General features: G+C 40.8%; 1 protein-coding gene across 2 annotated transcripts in view; it reads right to left on the reverse strand.

Annotated features, from left to right (window-relative positions):
• Positions 1–355: 355 nt before the first annotated feature.
• Positions 356–20734, reverse strand: part of KCTD16 (potassium channel tetramerization domain containing 16) — a 235519-nt gene continuing 215140 nt past the window's right edge. Inside the window, exon 3 of one of the 2 annotated variants that reach the window (XM_014860701.3) lies at positions 356–4046. In XM_014860701.3, coding sequence (XP_014716187.2) covers positions 3592–4046 — 455 coding nt within the window. In that variant the 3' untranslated portion in view covers positions 356–3591. The remainder of the gene's footprint in view (positions 4047–20734) is intronic. The other variant, XM_070517259.1, reaches the window with a different exon arrangement.

Raw genomic sequence — 20734 nt, forward strand, 5'->3', positions numbered from 1 at the left:
ATCCAAGTTTGGCTCCCATTACAGGAGCTGGCATTTAGGTAATTGTGCAAAACACTATGTACATCTTTGGTTTTCTTGCTGGAGTATGTTTTGCTTGGCACAAAGGATAATCAGAGTGGAATCTAAAGGCTAGAGAAGCAAAAGTAACCAAGAAGCACAAGCAGTGGCCACTAAGAGGACCCCGAATGAACAGCACGCGTCTATGCCTATGGATAAAAGTGCCTCTGAGTCGAACGAGGCCAATTGAAAAGTGAGATTCAGATTAGCTCCCCTTTAGTAAATGTGTCCCTCTAAAATCAATCGGGTGAGGTCAACATAGCTATGCAGGAATAAAGAGCAAAGGGAACACATAATTTGTGCATTGTTCCCCTTTTATTTGAATTCACCATGCATGCATTTCCAGTAAGATAACTGTGCCTACAATTACAAAGGATAACATCACTGCATATTGAGCAAGCCATTTTAGTTTGTTGTTTTCTGGCCTCTTCTCAGTGCAATTTTTTCTTAGCAGCGGGAGGGAGAGCACACTACCACAATGATCTAACAGCTTTACTTTCCTGTCTTCCCCTTTTGCTGCTGAATGTAGATCACTCTCTTTTTGATTGTGGGTAGGAGGACTTTATAAATATGTTTCTGACTTCAGGAGACCCACGTGCCTGTAGAGAAAGACCTCTCCAAGCTCACTGGATTTTAGCATTGTAGGATTTCCCAGGAGGCAACCTCAGTTGAGGCTCTACACATGCTTTCTCATTCATTTGACCCATCTGATGCTATTCGTTTCTTCATATCAGCAATTTATGGTCCTTGTCATAACCAATGTTCAAGAAGCAAACCACATATACTGCTCTGTCCAGAATTGAACTAAAAGTTCTAAAAACTATTTTAAGTTTGGAAAAACAGGCCTGATTCACAGTGACTACCAAGGCTACCAGAGCATTTAATCTTATAACTCACTTACCCAGAATGCATTTCCAGTGTTGCAGGCCACATGGGCTTCACTTGACAACTCCATTCAAACTAGGACTGAAGACTTCCATTTACTTGGTGCCTCCTCAGGGCTTTTTATTAACCGGGTCTATATTCCTCTCTATACCAACACCCATGCAAATGAACACCATGTTGTTGTCTTAACTATTTGGACTATTTGGGATGAGTGTCAGTCTAGAGCTTGTCCAGATTTAAAATGTTGTTGTTGTTTTAAACAGATTTTCTACCACTAGTTTTGTTCACTGGGGATACAAAGAGTACCTAAGCAGAAAAAACAAATCATGACAAGTCAAGGGACAGAGACATATGCCATGAACATTTTCTTTGCAGTGTTTAATTTCCTACTATAGTATGTAGAAGAAGTAGTGAGTCACCTGCCATCTTACTAGTTCTCCAGCTCTTACTGGTAGATCTCTATCTTGATGCCATTAAAGTCAGGTCTGAAAGTTAAGGAAGTTGGACTTTGGCCATTTCATTTAGACCCAAACTCTTTGACACATTTCCAGTAGGTCGACATTTGACCAAAAAGAGTTTGGGGATATTTTCATCATGTCCAACTTCTTCTTGACCCATTAAGTTCTGTGATTATTTGTAAGATCTATTATTAGGATGATGGTATTTTGATGTGGTATTAAGAAACATTAAAAAGAATGAAGACATTTTGGTAGGTTTTACACAGCTATGTTGTAGTTAAAATCAAATGTTTGCTAATATGTTGATACATAAAAGATCGCCACTTAAATTCATAAATTATAATTCTCTTGACAACTCAACTCCCCAGATGAACTTTTTCACTTAAGTAAAACTTTAAACTCCATTCAAACCATCAGGACAAGAAAACATTGGCTGAATCTGTCACCCTGGTGTGAAGGCAAGAATTACAAAAATTCAAAGATATGCATATACTAATAGGCACTAATAACAGGAGTCAAGACAGAACCTCTTACATAATAAACGTGCATCAATGAAAGATTTCAAGAAGAAGCAATTGGTCATCATTTCTCCCTCCATAGGCCTCACCCAGCTGTCTTTATTACCTGTGATACATATGCACACACGCACACGCAATAAAAAATAGGAGTGCTTGGCACACAACTAATAATTGACAAATTATTTTTTCCATTCCCACTGAAATGCATGAGGAATGCTGAAAACAAAAACCGGTCTTTTAGTCTTCATTTACCACAAGGCTATGAAAGAGTTATTGGTACATTAATAGAATACAGAGTCACATGGATGGATGGCTATTAACAGTTTACTTTTGGCTGTGTCTATACAGGTCAAGGATGTAATCAAGAAAGAGAGTTTATAAAGCCAAAAACCTTAATTTTGGAGCTCCAGTTATCTAGTTGGGTTGTTCATTCAGGCATAGCTTGTATAGACACAGCCAAATCCCAGAATCCCAAAGGCAAACAAAACTGGCTACAAGAAAGGAACAATGGAGCACTGTGGTTTTAAAACGTTATGAGAAATTATTAGCAAGTGTGTGGAATACAACTGCCTCTTAAACAAACAAAAGGCCGGACCCTTATTCAAGTACTGTGTGCTTTTCTTACTTCCACAACTACATAGAAATGCAGAGAACTTAATGTGGATTATGGGAAAAGGCCACACCATTAAAACATGGGCAGTAAGAACTCTGAAAACAATGAGAGAAGGAAGATAATTCAGCTCAGGGTAGACAAGGCTGACTGTGGGGTTGTTTAGTAGGAATTTGTGTGGATATGAATGCTTGTTTTTTTAACACAAAGAAGGTTTGACCAGCTCTTCTCACCCTCTCCTAGCACAGAGAAAGAGCAACACGGTAGAACAGACCCTACAGGTGTTAATTTCAAAACAAGGAATACAATTGGTTGATGATGAGGGTTATTGGATGTTAGAAAGTGTTGCCAAGAGAGGCTGGGAAACCTTCCCGGAAGGGTTTTAAGAAAAGAGCAGAGGCTCATCTGTCTGAAGTGCTCTAAGAGAGTGCTGCCGGGAGCAGGGACACACCCCTCAGGATGGCCCAGCCCTGGGGTCATGTGCGCTGTGTGTATATGCATACTTCGTTGTGCTTGTGTTGCACAAATACTCATGCATACGGAGTCGCTATAAACTGGCACATAACAGATTTGAGTGAAAAGTCATATAAATCTGCCATTTTCCCCCTTACCCCATAAATAAAAGGAAAAGGAAAATTTTAAAAATCCAAACATATGCCATTGGGCCAGATCTCTTTCTACCATCTTCTCGTTCAAAGGAACGAGGTAGAAGATGAGAGAAAAACCCAGTATGAGATCAATGACTCCCAAGGCCTCTCAGCTACTCTTATGTAGCCAGCTCTCATTATATAAGATATTCAGCACATGGGACCAAGTTAACAAACAAACAAACAAATAACCAAAAAAAGATTTTCTTATACTTCCACATCTGGAAAGAAATCTACCCTGTGGATTTAGATGTTAAGGTGAACTAGGTAAATAGGCAGTAGTATATCAATGGGCTATTATGGTCTAACAAACAGGTATTGTTAGTTATTTTTCTTTTCAAATATGAATTTCTTTTAGAAGGTTTCTTTCAAAATGGTGACATGATTTGTTTCTTCTCCCACCCCTGAGCCCTCCCCTATAGATGATACTTCCGTAAGAGTTCAGATTGCCAAGGATGTTTCCTCTCCGGAAACCGATCTGGAATTTTGATCTTTAGGAAATCCTGGATGCATTTCTCCAGCTCTTCCTCAATGGAGAGCTTTTCCTTAACAGCCTTTTTTTTGCTGCTCATGTTCGACTCCCTGGAGCCTGAAGTCAGAGTCCGGAGCAGATCGCTTTTCCGCCGCATCTCTGACTGTTGGATCAGCTGGACGGGGCCCTTCTTGATGGGACGGTCCAGAGTCTGGATGTTGGTCTGGCGTGTCACGGGCCCACAGATGACCGTCTCCTGGGGAGAACTGGCCTCAGACTGGCTGTCGCAGCTGGAGGTGGAGAGGTCGTTGCAAGACGTGCCGCTCTCCCCTTCTTTGTCACCCTTGCCGTTCTTGCAGCAGCAATCACAGTGCGAGGAGGACCACCTAGAAGGCTCACCTGCAAGGAAGCACAGGACCCGAGAGATTAACACCAGCCAGCTCGCGTGGAGCAGCAGCGTAGCACCTGAACACACGCATACACACACGCAAGCATCCATAATCACGTCTTCAGAAGAAGTTGCAATAGGAGCACCCAGAAGCCAAGTCCAGTGGAGGGGGAAGCTAATAATGGCATGCTGTGTAAGAGGAAATATAATGCTAAAGCCCATGGGTGCAGTAATCAGAAAGCCCTGGGTAAGAATACTCAACTATACCATTTCCTGACTTTGTTCCCCTGGCCGACTCCTTAAATTCTCAAAACTTTTGTTTCCTCATCTGTGAGATGAGGATGATAATATTCCTACTACCTAGAATTGTAAGGAGGATTTAGATAAGTCAAGTAAAATTCTTAGTGATGTACACGACACACGGCAAGCACTCAATAAGTGCTAGCTGATTTTACTGTGCCTGACGTTAAACCCTAATCCAAGCCCCACATGGTAGCAGTCAGGTAACGCAGGGGGAGTCTGTAAGACTGGAATGACAGTCAGCCCTCGGGAGGGCTTACTTTGTGCCAGCCTCCATGGAAGCTCTGTGCACCCATCAGTTCACTGGATTCTCAGAATAATTCTATGAACTCAGTAGCTCCACTTCCATACAAGGAAGCTGAGATCCTGAGAATTTAAGGAACTTGCCATAGTTTGTACAATTTGTAAGTGGCAGAGCTGGGATTTGAGTATAGATTTTCAAAATATCATAATCAAGACAAATAACCATTTTTCTTCAATTTGCCTGTCTGTAAAATTCCTGCTTCTCTTTCAAAACAATGCTCAAGGTTTCACTTTTCACTCAAGTCCTCGTTCAACTCTCCTCAGAAATATTTGCCAGTTTTTCCTCCGAATTATGGCTTCATTTTGTAAGTGCCTCTATTATTGCACATATCACATTCCATTATAACATTTTTCACCTTATGCATCTCAGCTACTATATCATGAGCTTCCTGAGGTGGGCACAGTGTGGGTACATTGTTGTAATCCCAACAAATAACTCAGAGCACAGTGTAGAAATTCAATAAAAAACAGTATCCTAAGAATACTTTTTAAGTACCTTGATCCATCCATACCTGAAGCTAGTGCTGTCAGTAGATTTTCATTTATATGATCCACCAGTTATATTTAAGCCAGTGTAAATCCTTCTTTCCCTCTTTCTCCCTAAGTCTTGACTCATAGCGCTGCATTCAGCTATTTGGAGGCAGAACCATTTTTCTGCTTAGTTGGTGGCTCCCTGAACTAGAAAATCCACAATCATGGCACAAAGCAATTTCTTTTTTTTTTTTTATCTCCCCAAACCCCCCCTGTACGCAGTTGTATATCTTAGCTGCATGTCCTTCTAGTTGTGGGATGTGGGACACTGCCTCAACGTGGCCTGACGAGCGGTGCCATGTCCGTGCCCAGGATCCGAACCCTGGGCCACCACAGTGGAGCGCGCAAACTTAACCACTTGGCCACGGAGCCGGCCCCAGCAATTTCTTAAATATAAGTCACTGCTCCCAGACTCCCACACTCTGAACAGCCATAGTCTTCTTGGAGTCATGAACTTGATACTATTTACTGATCATATATTATGCACTGGGCACTTCATATAGTTCATTGCACTTAAATCATAAAAAATAAAGGGAAATGAATCTCCTTTATGATGCTAATATTGAGGACAAGAATAATGCAGTATCTTTGTACGTTTTAAAGGAGACCCAGTTTTGATTTGTATTATATCTTATTCTCATAAATAATGAGTCACTTATAATAAGGCCCTGCTTTATTGCCATTTTTAATATGGTCGAAGTAGAGGAAACCTAGAATGGAAACTATTTGGAAAGTTATGTCCTGTCTTCTTGTATAATGCCTGTCCTTTTTGTATCTCAATGATGTAAAAATTTGTAGCAACTTATCTTCCAATTTTCCAGAGGCAGTAAAAAAAAAAAGGCCCCATAAATCACAACTCCAAAAGTATCTCTAACATATACACACTCTTTCAGACCTCTTTTTAAAATGTATCTGAGTAATCATGGCATTTATATACCCATTAAATTAAATGCGACAATCCAATTAGCCAAAAGGAATCACCACAGTGGTAACGTCCTAGTTATCCCCTGCTATTACAGATAAATATCCTCCACGCAACAGAGGAATTGTTCAGCGTGGACCAGCTGGTGACTGGAAATATCGGCAACAGAAAATGGCTTCTGTCTGCCAGCTTGGATTCTGAGGGGATCATTTTTCTCCTTCAGAAGGCAAATCTGCTTCTGCCTCTCCAAACTCAGCCATCCCTACGCTAATATGACTTGATGGAGAAAGGGCTCCAATGAATTGGGTCAAGGCAAAGTAATCACGTCAACTGAGAGTTGATCTGGTTTGATCCTTTTTGAGAAAAGTTTAGAAATTGAACTTAGCCTTCAAAAAAAAAAAAAAAGAAGAGGAAGAGAGGAAAGACAGAAAGAAGAAGGAGAAGAAATATATGCTGAGATATGCCTGCCTATTACCTTAAAACAGGATGACAAGATATTTTGGTCATAAACCCTGCTGAACCAGTGGAAATGCAAGCCTGTGTTTTCCTGCCCGAGAGTTGCTTTCCCCATGGTAAAGTCACTCCAGTCAGCAGACTCGGAGGGAAACCTGACGCTTTTCTGAAAGCCATTTGAACAACACAAACACCCGCATGTGAAGGAGCCCTGTGTATTCATGTGGAAACTGCATGCAGCCCTCCACTGCATGTCCCAGCCCAGAACCTGGCACGGGTGAGGCCACTTCTTCCCTGAACTGCTGCGATGATCATGCACTTCAATGTCAACTCGAATCCTCCAGCTTCCAGGCAAATAGAAGTACTTCTTTCTAGAAGTATGACTTATTCTAGGCGCTATCACTATTAAAGGGAAATTGAACAACTTACTTTTAGGGGAGCCTGTCATACTACCACGTTTCAATATTTTATGAGATCATTTGAACGCTTCGCCATTTTGGCAAGATAATTCTTAAGATGGCTTTTGAGGTCTGTGTATTATGTTGAAATCAAGAAATAAGATGGGATTGGGGGCCGGCCCCGTGACCGAGTGGTTAAGTTCATGCGCTCCGCTGTGGTGGACCAGGGTGTCGCCGGTTTGGATACTGGGCACAGACATAGTGCCACTCGTCAGGCCACGTTGAGGCGGTGCCCCACTAGAAGAACCTGCAACTAAGATATACAACTGTGTATGGGGGTGATTTGGGGTGATAAAGCAGAAAAAAAAGAGAAGAAGATTGGCAACAGTTGTTAGCTTAGGTGCCAATCTTTTAAAAAAAAAATGAAATAAGATGGGATTAATACAATCCAGCAATCCAGCTGGAGATGCTGTGTGAGGAGTCATTGCGAAATTTGCCAGATAATAAAATGTGGGAAGATAACCACCCCGTTTCTTTTTGGGAAGCATTGTTTATCTGATTACCCTCTTCCCAAGAACTTAACCACAATAGAGATTTTAAACCAAAACACAAAAGACAGACATGTGGGTGCAGACCCTTTTGCCCTCGCAGTCCCACTGACATTCTCACCACTCCTGGAAAGTGGGGAAAGATCTGTGAAAGGTCATTTCTGAAACTTAAAGTATTCTAGAATCCCCCAATTATAGCAAATAATGATCTCATAAATACCTTGGTACTTCAAATTGGAACATACTTTTGCTCCCAGTTTGCTGAGGTTTCAATACTGGCTGGAATAATTCTCTCGATTTGTGGAGAAAATTGGCTACAATTGATTACCCAGGTATAGGAAGAAAGCCATTTCATTCCAAGAAAAGTCTGATTTACTGATATTAAAAAAGCAAAAAATCTACTGCTTTTTAGGGGCTTATTAACCAGTTACTGGTCAAAGAGCCTAACAGCTCTACCTTATTTTTAAATAAACCATTGCTGAATTTGTTGGATATTGTATCATTTTTGGTGCCTGGCACACAATAGAGGTTTGATAAATGTTTGATGAACGAATGAATGAGCCATACACTTGTGTTGACTTGCATCAAGCTGATAACATAGCAGGGTAGATTTCGGGCTCCAGAGTCAGGTCCCACAATTTGTCAGCTTGGATAAATTCCTTCATGTCTCTGAGCCTCAGTTTTCTTATCTGAAATGTAAGGCTAATGATAGTATCTTCCTCACAGGGGTTTCAGGAAAATTAAGTGAGATAGTTAATGTAAAGATGTTTTATGGTTTGTGGCAACCAATAAGCTTTCCATTTATTTGTATGTATTTGTTCTACTATAAGCCAGACACTGATCTACAGAAATAAAACAAATTAGGAGCATGTTAGGTACGACTATTATGTTGCCACCAATAGACTACACAGCCAATTCTTAGGTCTGGCTAGACCATCGTGTTAGGAAGGACACTGATGCTGTATTGGACTCATCAGAAAACGTATATGGAGCATTCAGCAATGCCTGACTTTGCTGTGCAAGGGGAGCATAACCACAAGCATGTACAATGTCTGGCACATAGTGTGTGACCAGGAGATAGTTTTAGAAAGAAGGTTCCTTTACAGTGCAGTGCTCAGCATTTCACAAATGGATGAGTCTTGTAGGATAAAAATTTACTTGAGGACACATCAACTACATTTAAGCCCAGGGCAGGGAGGAATTTGTAGTTTGGATTAACTGGGAAGTGACAGGAAACTCAACTGCCCCAAGTCCTTAAAGCCCAAATCTTCCAACATTTTACAGCTTGGAACAATTGAGGCCCAATCAAGCAAATTATATCATTGGCCCCTTTCCACTGTAGCCCTAACTATGGAAGTCCTTTCTGATCAAGAAAGAATAAAAGAGGAAAAGTTACAGAATATTTCTCCCCTATGAAAAATTCAAACTGAGCTGAGTGAAACATGACTTAGCAAACTCACAAAGTGCTTATGCATTTTTAAAAGAGGCAGCTCTGCAATCTACCCACACTTCAAATGCTCCACCTGCTAATGGTTGTGAACACAATGCACATCATTTACAGCAACAGCTGGGAAAACTGCTTTCCCCGTCTTCCCCATCAATGATGTAGGAGCCTGCCAGTCTGGGAGCTGGGTGGCCAGATTTAATTTATTGAGGCTGCTGAAAGACTTTCTTGGTATCCCAGTTGAAAAGTCAATAATGGCCAAATTGATGTTTTTATAATTCTGCTAACCTTGGAAAAGATATTGCAGAGTGGAGATTGGGAATAGGCAGGCTGTGCAAGCTTTTGAGAAAAATACATCTTCAAGCTTGACAATCATCATTTCTTGCTTGCGGTTGACCTTTTCCACTCACGGAAATGTGGCCTTGGATGGGCCCAGCGGGGGCTCCTCATTAAGAGGTGGCAAGTTTGGGCAAGAGCAGACAGTTAAACCATCCACGTATTAGTCAGGACCAGCCAGGAAAACAGACATTCTACCTGTTATCTTAACGGGGAGAATTTAAACAGAAATTGGTTAAACAAATATTGGATGAATGAAAATGGAAAACAAGGTGACAATGAAGAGACAAAGATAGTGACTGCAAGAGACAGCTACCACCCTCAGGGCTGAGGAGACAAATCAAGGAGGATGGGGTTATTAGAACCTAGAAGCTTGCAAGAGGCATCCTGTGGAGGTGGAACCCAGGCACCGGACGAGGGCATGCTGCTTTCTGGTGCTGGTTCTCTGAAGGGGCCTAGCTCTGGGGATTACAGAACAAATGAAATTGGGACCTGGGACCAACTGCTTCTCAGATAAATAAAAGCTAGCTTGACGTGGATGAACAGCAAGCAGCCCTCCCACTCCTCATGTCTGTCTTCCTCTAGCACCATGGACAGAGCCCACAGGATGCCCGCTGGGCAAAGGAAAAGCGTGGTTAGCTGAATCCTAGCCCCTCATCACACAGCAGAGTAGAGAGGGGTCAGTTTGGAGCTAGGAGATGACGGCTTAATAACAGCAGACTGACCCGGCCAGGGATGCAAAAGAAAAGAAAGACACAGCTCTTGGACCAGCTGGAACATGTGCTCGAACGGAGGAGTTAGGAAAAGGAAACAGAAGAAAACCATCACATGGGTTCAGTTCCTGTCCTGCTGACCTTCCTTATACCTGAGGGTTTGCATTTACCCTTCCCTCTGCCAGAAACACTTATTCTTATGATTTTCACCTGTTTAGCTCTTTTTTGTCCTCAAGAGCTCAACTTAAAAATCACTTTCTTAGAGTGACCTTACCTATCTATCCTTCACTTCAATTTAAGCCAGTCCCAAACTGCTGCCCTTTTCTTTCACACCACCACAATGTGTATTACGGATGTGTTTCTAGGTTTCTTTGCTTAGTGTCTGTTTTCCACGCTAGACCGTAAGGCCTGTGTTGTTCCCATCTGCATTCTCATGCACGTGTCAAGGGCACATACAGGCCAGGGTTCCAGGGCACATATAGGCCAAGGTTCCATGGCATGGACTAGATACTCGGGAAACAGCTGCATGACACACGAATGGGGGAGGAAATGGATGATATGCAGAAAAAATAATTTTTGCTTTAGAGAGTATGTGAGAGACAGGAAAGCTTCCACCACCCCTCCAAAGAAAGGATTGAAAAATCTGACAAGCAAAGGTCATTAGAATGCAAAATATTTAGGCCTATCACTAGACATTTAATATGCATATGACAAAAACATACTGACTGAGAGAGGTAATGGCAAAATTCATAGGCCTATCCAGAAATTGAATAACTGTATATATATATATATATATATGTGTGTGTGTGTGTGTGTGTGTCAAGTGATCATCACTCATAATTACTTATTAATATGAAAAAAATCTCTAAAGGCATTATACAACTTAGTAAAAATTACCCTTCCTAATCATTCAACCATGGTCTCTACCCACATAATTTTTCAATGTGATGATGCTCAGACACACCCTCCTAGCCAGGATTTTCACCTGTGGGGTTTCTCTCTAAATAAAGTGATGCAATGATTTGTATAAGACAAGAAATCCTGAATTTTGACTTCCTGGCCTACTGCCTTCCTCTTTCAAGTGTTCCTTGATGGTGCATTTATTTCATTTTCCAGGTCCTTTTTGCCCTTTCTTGCTTTCTTTCTCCTTATTGTATTTCCTCCTCTTAGTCTCAGCATTTTTGGCTAAGATCATACTTAATTACTCCCACCCAAAAAGTCCTTCTTTGCCTAGTTCATAGGGAAGTTCTGTGGCCCATCCTGATCCCCTTTCCTTTTCGTCCTGGCCACTCCCATTTACATTTTTCTTCACCGTTTTTCATAAACTTGAACAAGTGCCGCAAACAACAAACTCCTCTCAATCAATATTGAAGGGTCTTTTGTCTCTTGAAATGAAATATATATTATTATAGGGTTTGTTTGCCCCTTTGCCTACTAAAAACACCCTTCTTTTCCTTTAGGGAACTGCACCTTCCATATTCCATGTTGTCCTGAAGGGGCTGTCAACCATGGTGCCATGTCTAACCACAAGGGGAGGACATATGGCCCATATTTGAACGTCCCACCTCCAAACCATAGTGAGTGATTCAGGCATGGGCATCTGACCCAAGCTGAGTGAATCAGAGTCCACATTGGGACTGTTATTCTGGAACTTATGTGTAATATATGCTTTATGATGTGGGAGGTTGCCAAGCTAGGAGGCTATGAGTCCAGTGGCCATCTTCCCTAGCAGCTGGAGAACATTCATGCAGAAAGAAGCTGAGCAAGACAGGTAGGGCAGAAAAATAGTCAAGAGAAAGAGCCCTACATCCAGCAGTGTCTCAAGTTGGCCCCATTCCTAGGCTTATAATCTTATAAGCCAAGAAATTCTCTTTTTGCTTAATCTAGTGAGAGTTACTTTTGTGTTACTTACAACAAGAGTCTGGAACACTACATCAAATTCATATAAACACACTTAATATCTGCCTAATTTATCTTTATCATCCTCTGAATACTTATGCAATTCTAGCACTAATGTTGGCCAGTGCTTTAGTGGGCAAGCATTATCACCTTGCTAAGCTAATTTATAGATGACTTGTTTCTTCTCTGGAATGGTAGCCTCTTTGCTACACTAGTCCCAAGAAATCTGACTAACACACTCAAGAGACAGGCTAAGGTTCTCCTGCACTTGTTGTACACAGTGATTCCAATAGTGAACAAGGTAATAGATGTTCCTCCTAAACCAGAAACTTAGCATAATAATAATAGATATCATTTATTGAGGATCTCCTATGTGCATGTTATTTGTGCTCACCACTTTCCATAATTTAATCTTCACAATAATCCTATTAGGTGGATGTAATTCTTCTTTCCTTTTTATGAGGGAGGAAACATTGCTCAAAGTGATTATTAATCTGATCTAAAGTTACAAAGTTGACAAGTGGCAAATTACGAATTTAAGCCAGCCCTCTTGTAATACAAAGCCTCTGCTCTTATTGGTGGACACATTATTCAATATCATGAGGATGTTCTACTAGAGATACTTAAAATTATTAATAGGCTTAAAAAGTTAAAGTGTTTAAGACAAAACATTTCCAGCAATTCGAACCCTTCAGTAACTTGTAAAAGTAAACAACTAATTGGATAGCTTGAAAATCCAGGTTTTCATAAGTCTTTATCATTATTTGTATGTAAGAAATCTTAGTTCCCATCTCCTAGTTCATCAGAAAGAATCAAAAATGCAACAAAAGAAGCTCTAACCAAGGATTTTTCACACATAGTCACAGCCTATATTAATATCATTTAATAATAATAGACAACATTAAATTGAGTATTTACTGTACGCCAGGTATTGTTCTGCACTTTCCTGGCAGAATCTCATTTGAGATTCACAACATCCCCGGGAAGTAGGCTCTGTTGTCATTTACATTGTACGGAAGAGCAAACTGAGGCACAGAGAGGTTAAGCAACTAACTCAAAGTCTTTAAGAGATGAGCTGTGATGCAGACTTGGGCAGTCTCACTCCAGAAATCCCATAACAAGTCAGGCAGTAAAAACTAGTGCTTCAAAACTTGGGCTTTAGAGTCAAAGAAATAGAAATAGGGCACAGCTCTGCTGGTGACTTGCAGACTCTTCATCTGAAAATGTTGGAAATGACAATACTTCTCTGGTACTAGGGTGAAAGTTAAATGATATTTGTTCACAGCATGATCATAGTGCCTGGAATATATTCAATGCCCATAGAATAATGGGTTTTTAAAAGATAATTGATGGCTTTTGATACTCAAATGGTAACATTAATATTAATCACAGTATGTGAAATATTTAAAAGGCAATTTCAATAAAGGTAACTATATAGGTAATCTCTTGTCTCTTCTGCTTTTCTTTCAATAGACAGTTGATCCAAAACCTGCTTTCATATTACTTAACCAGTATCTCTACTTTCTACTCTCATCATAGGCTGTCTACCAAAAAATTGATCCCATTTGTACAGATCGATAATATTCAGGAAAACATCACTGATGAACAAATCCATTAACATATAAGTCTGCTTCCTGTTGGCTCTGGGCAAGGACTGCCATACACAACCTGCAGTGCCTTTAAGGACAACAAGAATTGCTGAAAGAGGGGGTAAATTGTGCACTGTGATGATAGTTCATTGTGACTCCTTTATGATTTGCCTTTTTTTGTTAAATCACATTAATTACACACAAATGCACAACCTCATAAGATTGCCCAACTCATCCTTCAATCACAGAGCCCACTGTTATCTCCATGGCTAAGTAACTTAAAACAGTCATTCAAGTGGTTTGACAGATGCATCCAACAAGCAATGAAAGCAAAGGGGAGTGCTATCAACATAAATCATCACCAACGATTTCCAGACCCAGAGGGGTTGGAAAATAAATAGTATGGTCCACGGGATCACCATGGGGAAGTTAGGTGAGGAGATATTTGAGTTCTACATTGCTTGGTCTCTGGTTATTAAATATATTCTTCTCTCTGCATTGATGATTGCACCCTTAGTAACACACTCTTAATTGTTAACATTTGGAAAATAGGCCGAAAAGAGCTTTTTAAAAAGAGAACTAAAAGAGTGGTATACAACAAGGGCCCAATTTCATTCTTCCACATGTGGTCACCCAGTTTTTCCAACACCATTTATTGAAGAGACTATCCCTTCCCTGTTGAGTATTCCTGGCTCCTTTGTCAAATATTAGTTGACCGTATACACGACAGCTTATTTCCGGCACTTGATTCTGTTTCACTGGTCTATGTGTCTATTTTCATGCCAGTAGTATACCGTTTTGATTACCACCACTTTTTAATATAGTTTGAAATCAGGAAGTGTGATGTCTCCAGCTTCATTCTTCCTTCTCAGGATTGCTTTGGCTATTTGGAGTCTTTTGTGGTTTCATACAAATTTTAGGATTTCTTTCTATTTCTGTGAAAAATGCCATTGGAATTTTGATAGAGATTGCATTAACTCAAAGTGGATTACAGTCTTAAACATAAGACCTAAACCTGAAAAATTCCTGGAAGAAAATATAAGAGAAAACTCCTTGACAATTGGTCTTAGCAACCATTTTTGGATGTGACACCAAAAGCACAAGCAACAAAAGCAAAAATCAATTAAGTGGGACTACATCAAACCAAAAAACTTCTGTAAAAAGAAACAATCAACAAAATGAAAAGGCCATCTAAGGAAAGAGAGAAAATATTTGCAAATCATCTATCTGATAAGGGGTTAATATCCAAAATAGATAAAGAACTCATATACATCAATACAAGAAAACAATCTGGTTCTGAAATGTGCAGAGGACCTGAAGAGACATTTTTTCCAAAGCAGACATAGAAATGGTTAACAGTTACGTGAAAAGGTGCCAGGAAGAGGAAGAGGCTGAGGGTGGAGGCGAAGGTAATGAGTTAAATACATGAATTCTTATGGCCTGTAGAATATCCAAATTGATAAATCCTAACTCTCTCTTCATAAGCACTATTTCAATTTGCTTTCCTCCCATGCTTCTCCTCTAATTCTATAGAAATCCCTTTGCTTCAGTAATTCTATATGACATACATGCATCCATACACTTGTGTAGAGTGGCATGGTGCAAAACAGAAAACTGACTTTAGCAAAATAAATATAGGATATCTTAAATTTTTATAAGAAATTTTAGTTTACTCTTTTTGCTAACCTTACCTTTCATTAAACTATAAATTCCGGGAAAGTAAGTTCCTTTTTGAAAGAGTTCCTGGATGAAAATTTCACTCATTGACACTTTGACAAAGATTTGAGAAGAGTCATGATTTAACAGGAGAGGAAAAATTATGAAACCTAGTATTTGTACAATACTAAATAGAAGATAGGGCCATTTCAATCTGCGATATCACGATGCCTCATTTGATCCTCACATTTATTCACTCAGCACTCAACTGATACTTGATGGCTCTCGGCTACGTACTCTCTAAGAAATGGGTACACAGCTGGCCACAGGGCTTCTACCTTCCAGTAAGAAAGAAAAACAATAAACAAGTAAAAGACAGTAAAACCTAAGGTAGCGATGATGGCTGCAAAGAAAATACAAGAGGATGACATAATGGAGTGGGTTGGGGTGAGAGGGCTGCAGTCAGTAGATAGAACGCTCAGACGGCATCTCCAGAGAAGCTGACATTCGAGCAGGGATCTGATAACCCAAAGAAGCCAGCCTGTGAAGATCACGGAGAAGGCATTATAGGCAAAGGGCACATCGGATGCAAAGGTCCTGAGGTAGGAATAAGATGGCATGTGTAAAGAAGAGAAGGAAGACCTGCATGGCTTGAATGTGGTGAGAGAGGAGAAATGGGAGAAGATGAGGTTGGAGAGAGAAACAGAGGCCAAATCAGATAAGGCCTCAAAGGCTAGAGACAGGAGTTAGGATTATACCAGGGCTTTAAGAGGATGGTTTTAACAGAGGAATTGCTTGACTTCATTTGTCTTTATCACAAGCTTCCTCTGGCTGTTCTCTAGAGAATGGCATACAGGTGAGCAAGAATGGAGGCAGGAAGGCCGTTAGGAGGCTATTAGAATCCAGGCAAGAGACAATGGTGGCTTCCAGGAGTGGACTCTGAGGTCGATTTCCTTTTTTACAGAGGAGGAAAGTGAGGCTCAGGAAGGCCAAGGGTTTGTCCAAGCTGGGTATTAGTAGAGAATGTTTCTGTTCATAGGTCCAGCTCTTCCCCCATTATGCCACAGTTGTGTTAACAGTGAAGGCATCCCAATTTAGGGATTTTTCAAATCTTCAGCAGTTTTTTTTTTTTTTTTTTTTTTTAAAGATTGGCACCTAGGCTAACAACTGTTGCCAATTTTTTTTTTTTTTCTGCTTTATCTCCCCAAACCCCCCTGTACACAGTTGTATATCTTAGTTGTAGGTCCTTCTAGTTGTGGGATGTGGGATGCCGCCTCAATGTGGCCTGACGAGTGGTGCCGTGTCCACGCCCAGGATCCGAACCCTTGGCCGCCACAGCGGAGCACGTGAACTTAACCACTCGGCCATGGAGCTGGGCCAGCAGTCAGTTTTCGACAGAAGATTCTCTCACTGTTTCTGGCTCTATGCTGCACAGTGGAACACTTACTTGGTTAGTCCTTCTGCTGATCTGCACCTGCTGGGGTTGTTTGATTGACTTCACAAACTAGGAGCCTGGGGTTTAATTCTACAATCAGGAATCATGATGCTGTTTGTAAACAATGACAGACTCTGATAAACACGCATTCCGGTTAATTATTGCCTTGCCATGTGCCGTCTTCACTTCCTCATTTCCATCATCCTGTCACATCTTAATACCTGACTGTGCATTCTCTATAACAGGGAGATGGAAAATAGCTGCAAACACACTGGAAAGCAAGAAGACAGCCATGTAGCCTGTTGGGTTCTTAGGAACAGGAGCCAAACCTGAAGTTCAAACTCTATTGGAAATTAACAGGTTTCCAGCAGGTTCAGCTTTCTATCATCGCTTTGGTTTGTACATTTAGTTTTTACTCAAGGAACAGAATTTCTAATAGATTTCCATTACAGCCTAGCCCTGAAGCTGAATTAGTAAGCAAACAGTAAACCAAGTTCCAATAGGGTCTGAGACATTTGGTTTTTTTCTTTTTCCTCTCTTTTTTTTTAACAGCAGAACCAAGAAGCGGTTAGTAAACATTCTAGGATGAGGCTCCTTTATCTACAGAACAGCAGCCTCTGCAGCAGAATTCTTGGAACAGAGAAAGAAGTCTCCATATGGTTTATTAAATACCAGCAATGCACATATGGTCCCGCACAGGTGTTGCATAAATCAAGCGGCAGGACGTGAGAAAGGCACTTTCACACACAGTGGTGGAGAGCTTGGGCTGTGATGTCAGACAAACCTCAGGACGAACAGCACTTCTACTTATCTCTGAATGACTCGAGCAAGTTACCGAACCTCAGTTTGCTCACCTGTAAAACGGGGGCAATAGCAGTACTTGCCCCACGGGGTTGTTTGAGAAGTAAATGCAAAGTGCTCTGCTTGGTACTTGGCCCCTGAAATAAATATATTTGTCATTGCTATTACCAGTTCTTCTGAATAATATATTAGTAATATATGTGATTACTAATTATAACTAATTTATAATTACAAATCTATTATTACTCATTATTATGGATTATTCCTTATTCCGTTTCTCTCATGTGAAGAGAATAAATTATATGTAGAATATGAGCTTTTTTCCTCATCAGTGGAGTTGGCCCTGCCCTCCTCTCCCTAGCAGAAGCCCATCTGACCGACCCCACAGGTAAGAAGACAGCTGGCCTGGATTTAAGGATACAGCGAAGGTCTTGAACAAAAGTGCCTCAGTGACACACGTGGGTGGTGTACTGTGCCAGTCACAGCATGTCCAAGGCCCTGATCTGCTACCTACAAGTTATATGCCTTGGCCAAATTCCTAAAATCCCTATGTTTTTCTCATCCCTAATTTTGACATTATTATTACCCTACTGACACCTTGCTAGGTTCTCTCTGTCAAATGAGAATATTCATGAAGACGTTTTGAAAAATAATAATATCACAATATAAACCTGAGATAGGATTTGTTTCTTTGTAATGATTGTCCTTCTTTTTTTTTTTTTGAGGAAGATTAGCCCTGAGCTAACATCTGCTGCCAATCCTCCTCTTTTTGCTGAGGAAGACTGGCCCTGAGCTAACATCCATACCCACCTTCCTCTACTTTATACGTGGGATGCCTGCCACAGCATGGTGTGCCAAGTGGTGCCATGTCCATACCTGGGATCTGAACCGGTGAAGCCCGGGCCACCAAAGTGGAACGTGCGCACTTAACCGCTGAGCCACTGGGCTGGCCCCTGATTATCCTTCTCATTGTCAGTCTTCAGTCTGGTCTCATTGGCACTGGATTACTCTCCTTAGAAGGACAGAAGAGACTCTTGATCTGGGATTTGATTCTCCCCTTCATCTGCTCTCCTTCCACTCCTTATACTTATTCCTTAGTGTTTGCACATTAGGTTTCTTGCCTCATTGATTTTACTCAGATTGTCCCTTCTGCCTAAAATACCTTTTCTATCCCCTCTTCCCTTTGCCTGGGTAACTCATCAAGGAAGAGTCAGCTTAGTTTCACCTTTTCTAGAAAGCCTGCTGATTTCACCAAGCCCAACACCAATGCCCCTGGAGGCGAGTGACTGGCCTCTCGTCCACCCTCCCATTTCGCCCGAGGCTCATCTCCCTCACCTACAGCTTTGTGCTGCACTCTGTGAGTGGCTCCTACATCAGCCTCTAGGCCCCGCACCAGCAGGGACCCTGCTTATTCATCTTCTGTCCCCACAGAAGACCAAAGTATTTGGCATATATGGTCCGCCCCACCCTGGTCATTTGAGTGAACAAATAAATAAAATACCTTTTAATCAACTAGGTTATCTGAGCATGGATTCATTTAGTACTCACTACGTGTAAATACATACAGTCCACTGATTATCACCTTTGCATTACAAGTTTGTACTTCATGTGAGCACAGCTTAATTTCTTTCTTCAGCTACCTCACATGAACCTTAAACTTCACTTTCCTTCTATGACTATGTGCATATTTCATTTGAAAAATTCCTACATTCCCCCTCCTCGCAGATCTTCAAATACTACTTTTAAATAAAAACAGTTGTATAGCATAAGGCGCAAGAGAATACTGAGGGAAAGCCAATTTCAAAGCATCTATCTTCTCAAATACTCATCTTAACAGTCATTATAAGAGGTTGTTTTTTGGTTTGTTTTCCCATCCACCAGGAAAAAAGAGATGTGGTGTAGTCTCAAAGACAGTGCTGCCAAAATGAATTCAAAAGCCTAGATCTACCCACTTATAAATTTATCAGTCAAAAGTATATTCACCAGTTAAATGAAGTCATTGAATCATGCACTTAGGAAAATGAATGGTAAACCTGAGACCATGGCAATCTACCTTCCTCAACTGAATGAAAAGCAGGTAGGAGAAGTTTGACATTCAAATTGCATTGTAATATGCCCCTAATGAGTCTAGCTTGGGATAAATAATGTGTGTGTCTGTGTGCATGTGTGTGTGTGGAGGGGGGCAGGAAATGAATGGAGAGGCATAAAGTGATAGAACAAGTCAGAGAGAAAAAAGAAGTACATAGTGAGTTGAGAGACACATTGTGTTTTCAATTATAGTTAATTTTAGTTAAAAGAAAAGCACATATGTATTTTCTTTTAAGTTAAAATGTCAGTGTTAAAGGTGAAAAAGAAATACACTATTCTCTTGCTATCCTTATTGTTCAAAACACCAGCAAAGTTATACTTTTTTGTTTGTGTGTGGGAGGGGAAATATATAAAGAATTAAAAATAGTAAATGTATACAAAGAATTATACGTGCCTTTTTACAGACATCTACAGAAAAGGATTAAGCTTCAAAATCATACTTCTGTTTCTATTATTTGAGGATGATGTGTGTGCTATATTGCCACGGGTAGAAAATCATGCAAGTTTGCTACAGTTTTAAAATGGCATAGTATGAGACATGGCAATGGCTTGCAGTTTATCTTTAAATTGTTTGCATATTCAGCATTTCAAATGCTGGGCATCAGTTTCCTTTCTGTGACGCTGTTGCAGAAGAGTCAGGCATCGACTTAGGGCACCAAGACAATAGCGCACTGCAGCTATGTTCAGGTGTCCCCAGACTGATGTACTCCCAATTTAGGCAAGTCCCTTTCTTAAAAATCATAGGCTGTCAAAGCCTCCACTCCAACGCTTAAAAGCTCTCTTTGAACATTGCCAGTCCTACCTAGAAACATTCTTTCCCCTCCCTTCACCCTGCTGCTAACTTTTTAGTCTGCTACAATCCATTGCTCCCCTACTCAACCTTCAGGGTCAATCCATCTTCCCAGCCCAACTGTCTCTATCCCACTACTGGTTCACCTAATCCTGCCCTCATCCCAGTGCTTAGTCAGAGGGATCCCAGTAGCTGGGGCTTGCCCCATGGTCCCATACCAAACTCATTTAACTTCCTTCTCTGACTTTTCCTCCCTACCCTCCTGGTCTCCAAATTATATGCCACAGTGATCTCTACCACAGCAAGAGAATGTTCTATTATGTAGTAAAAATAAGTACTGTTACAGAAATTGAATGTGCCTCCCTCTTGTCATATGGTGCTGGAGTGTCACACTGAGTACCCTATTAAGTAGGGAAATGGATTCTGGCTAAATAAGGAGGGGTCTCACACTTCAGAAGGGAGGGGACCATGTAGAAGCAAAAGAAAGTTCAGT

Source organism: Equus asinus, chromosome 9 (assembly GCF_041296235.1).
Source record: "Equus asinus isolate D_3611 breed Donkey chromosome 9, EquAss-T2T_v2, whole genome shotgun sequence".
NCBI classification, from domain to species: Eukaryota; Metazoa; Chordata; class Mammalia; order Perissodactyla; family Equidae; genus Equus; species Equus asinus.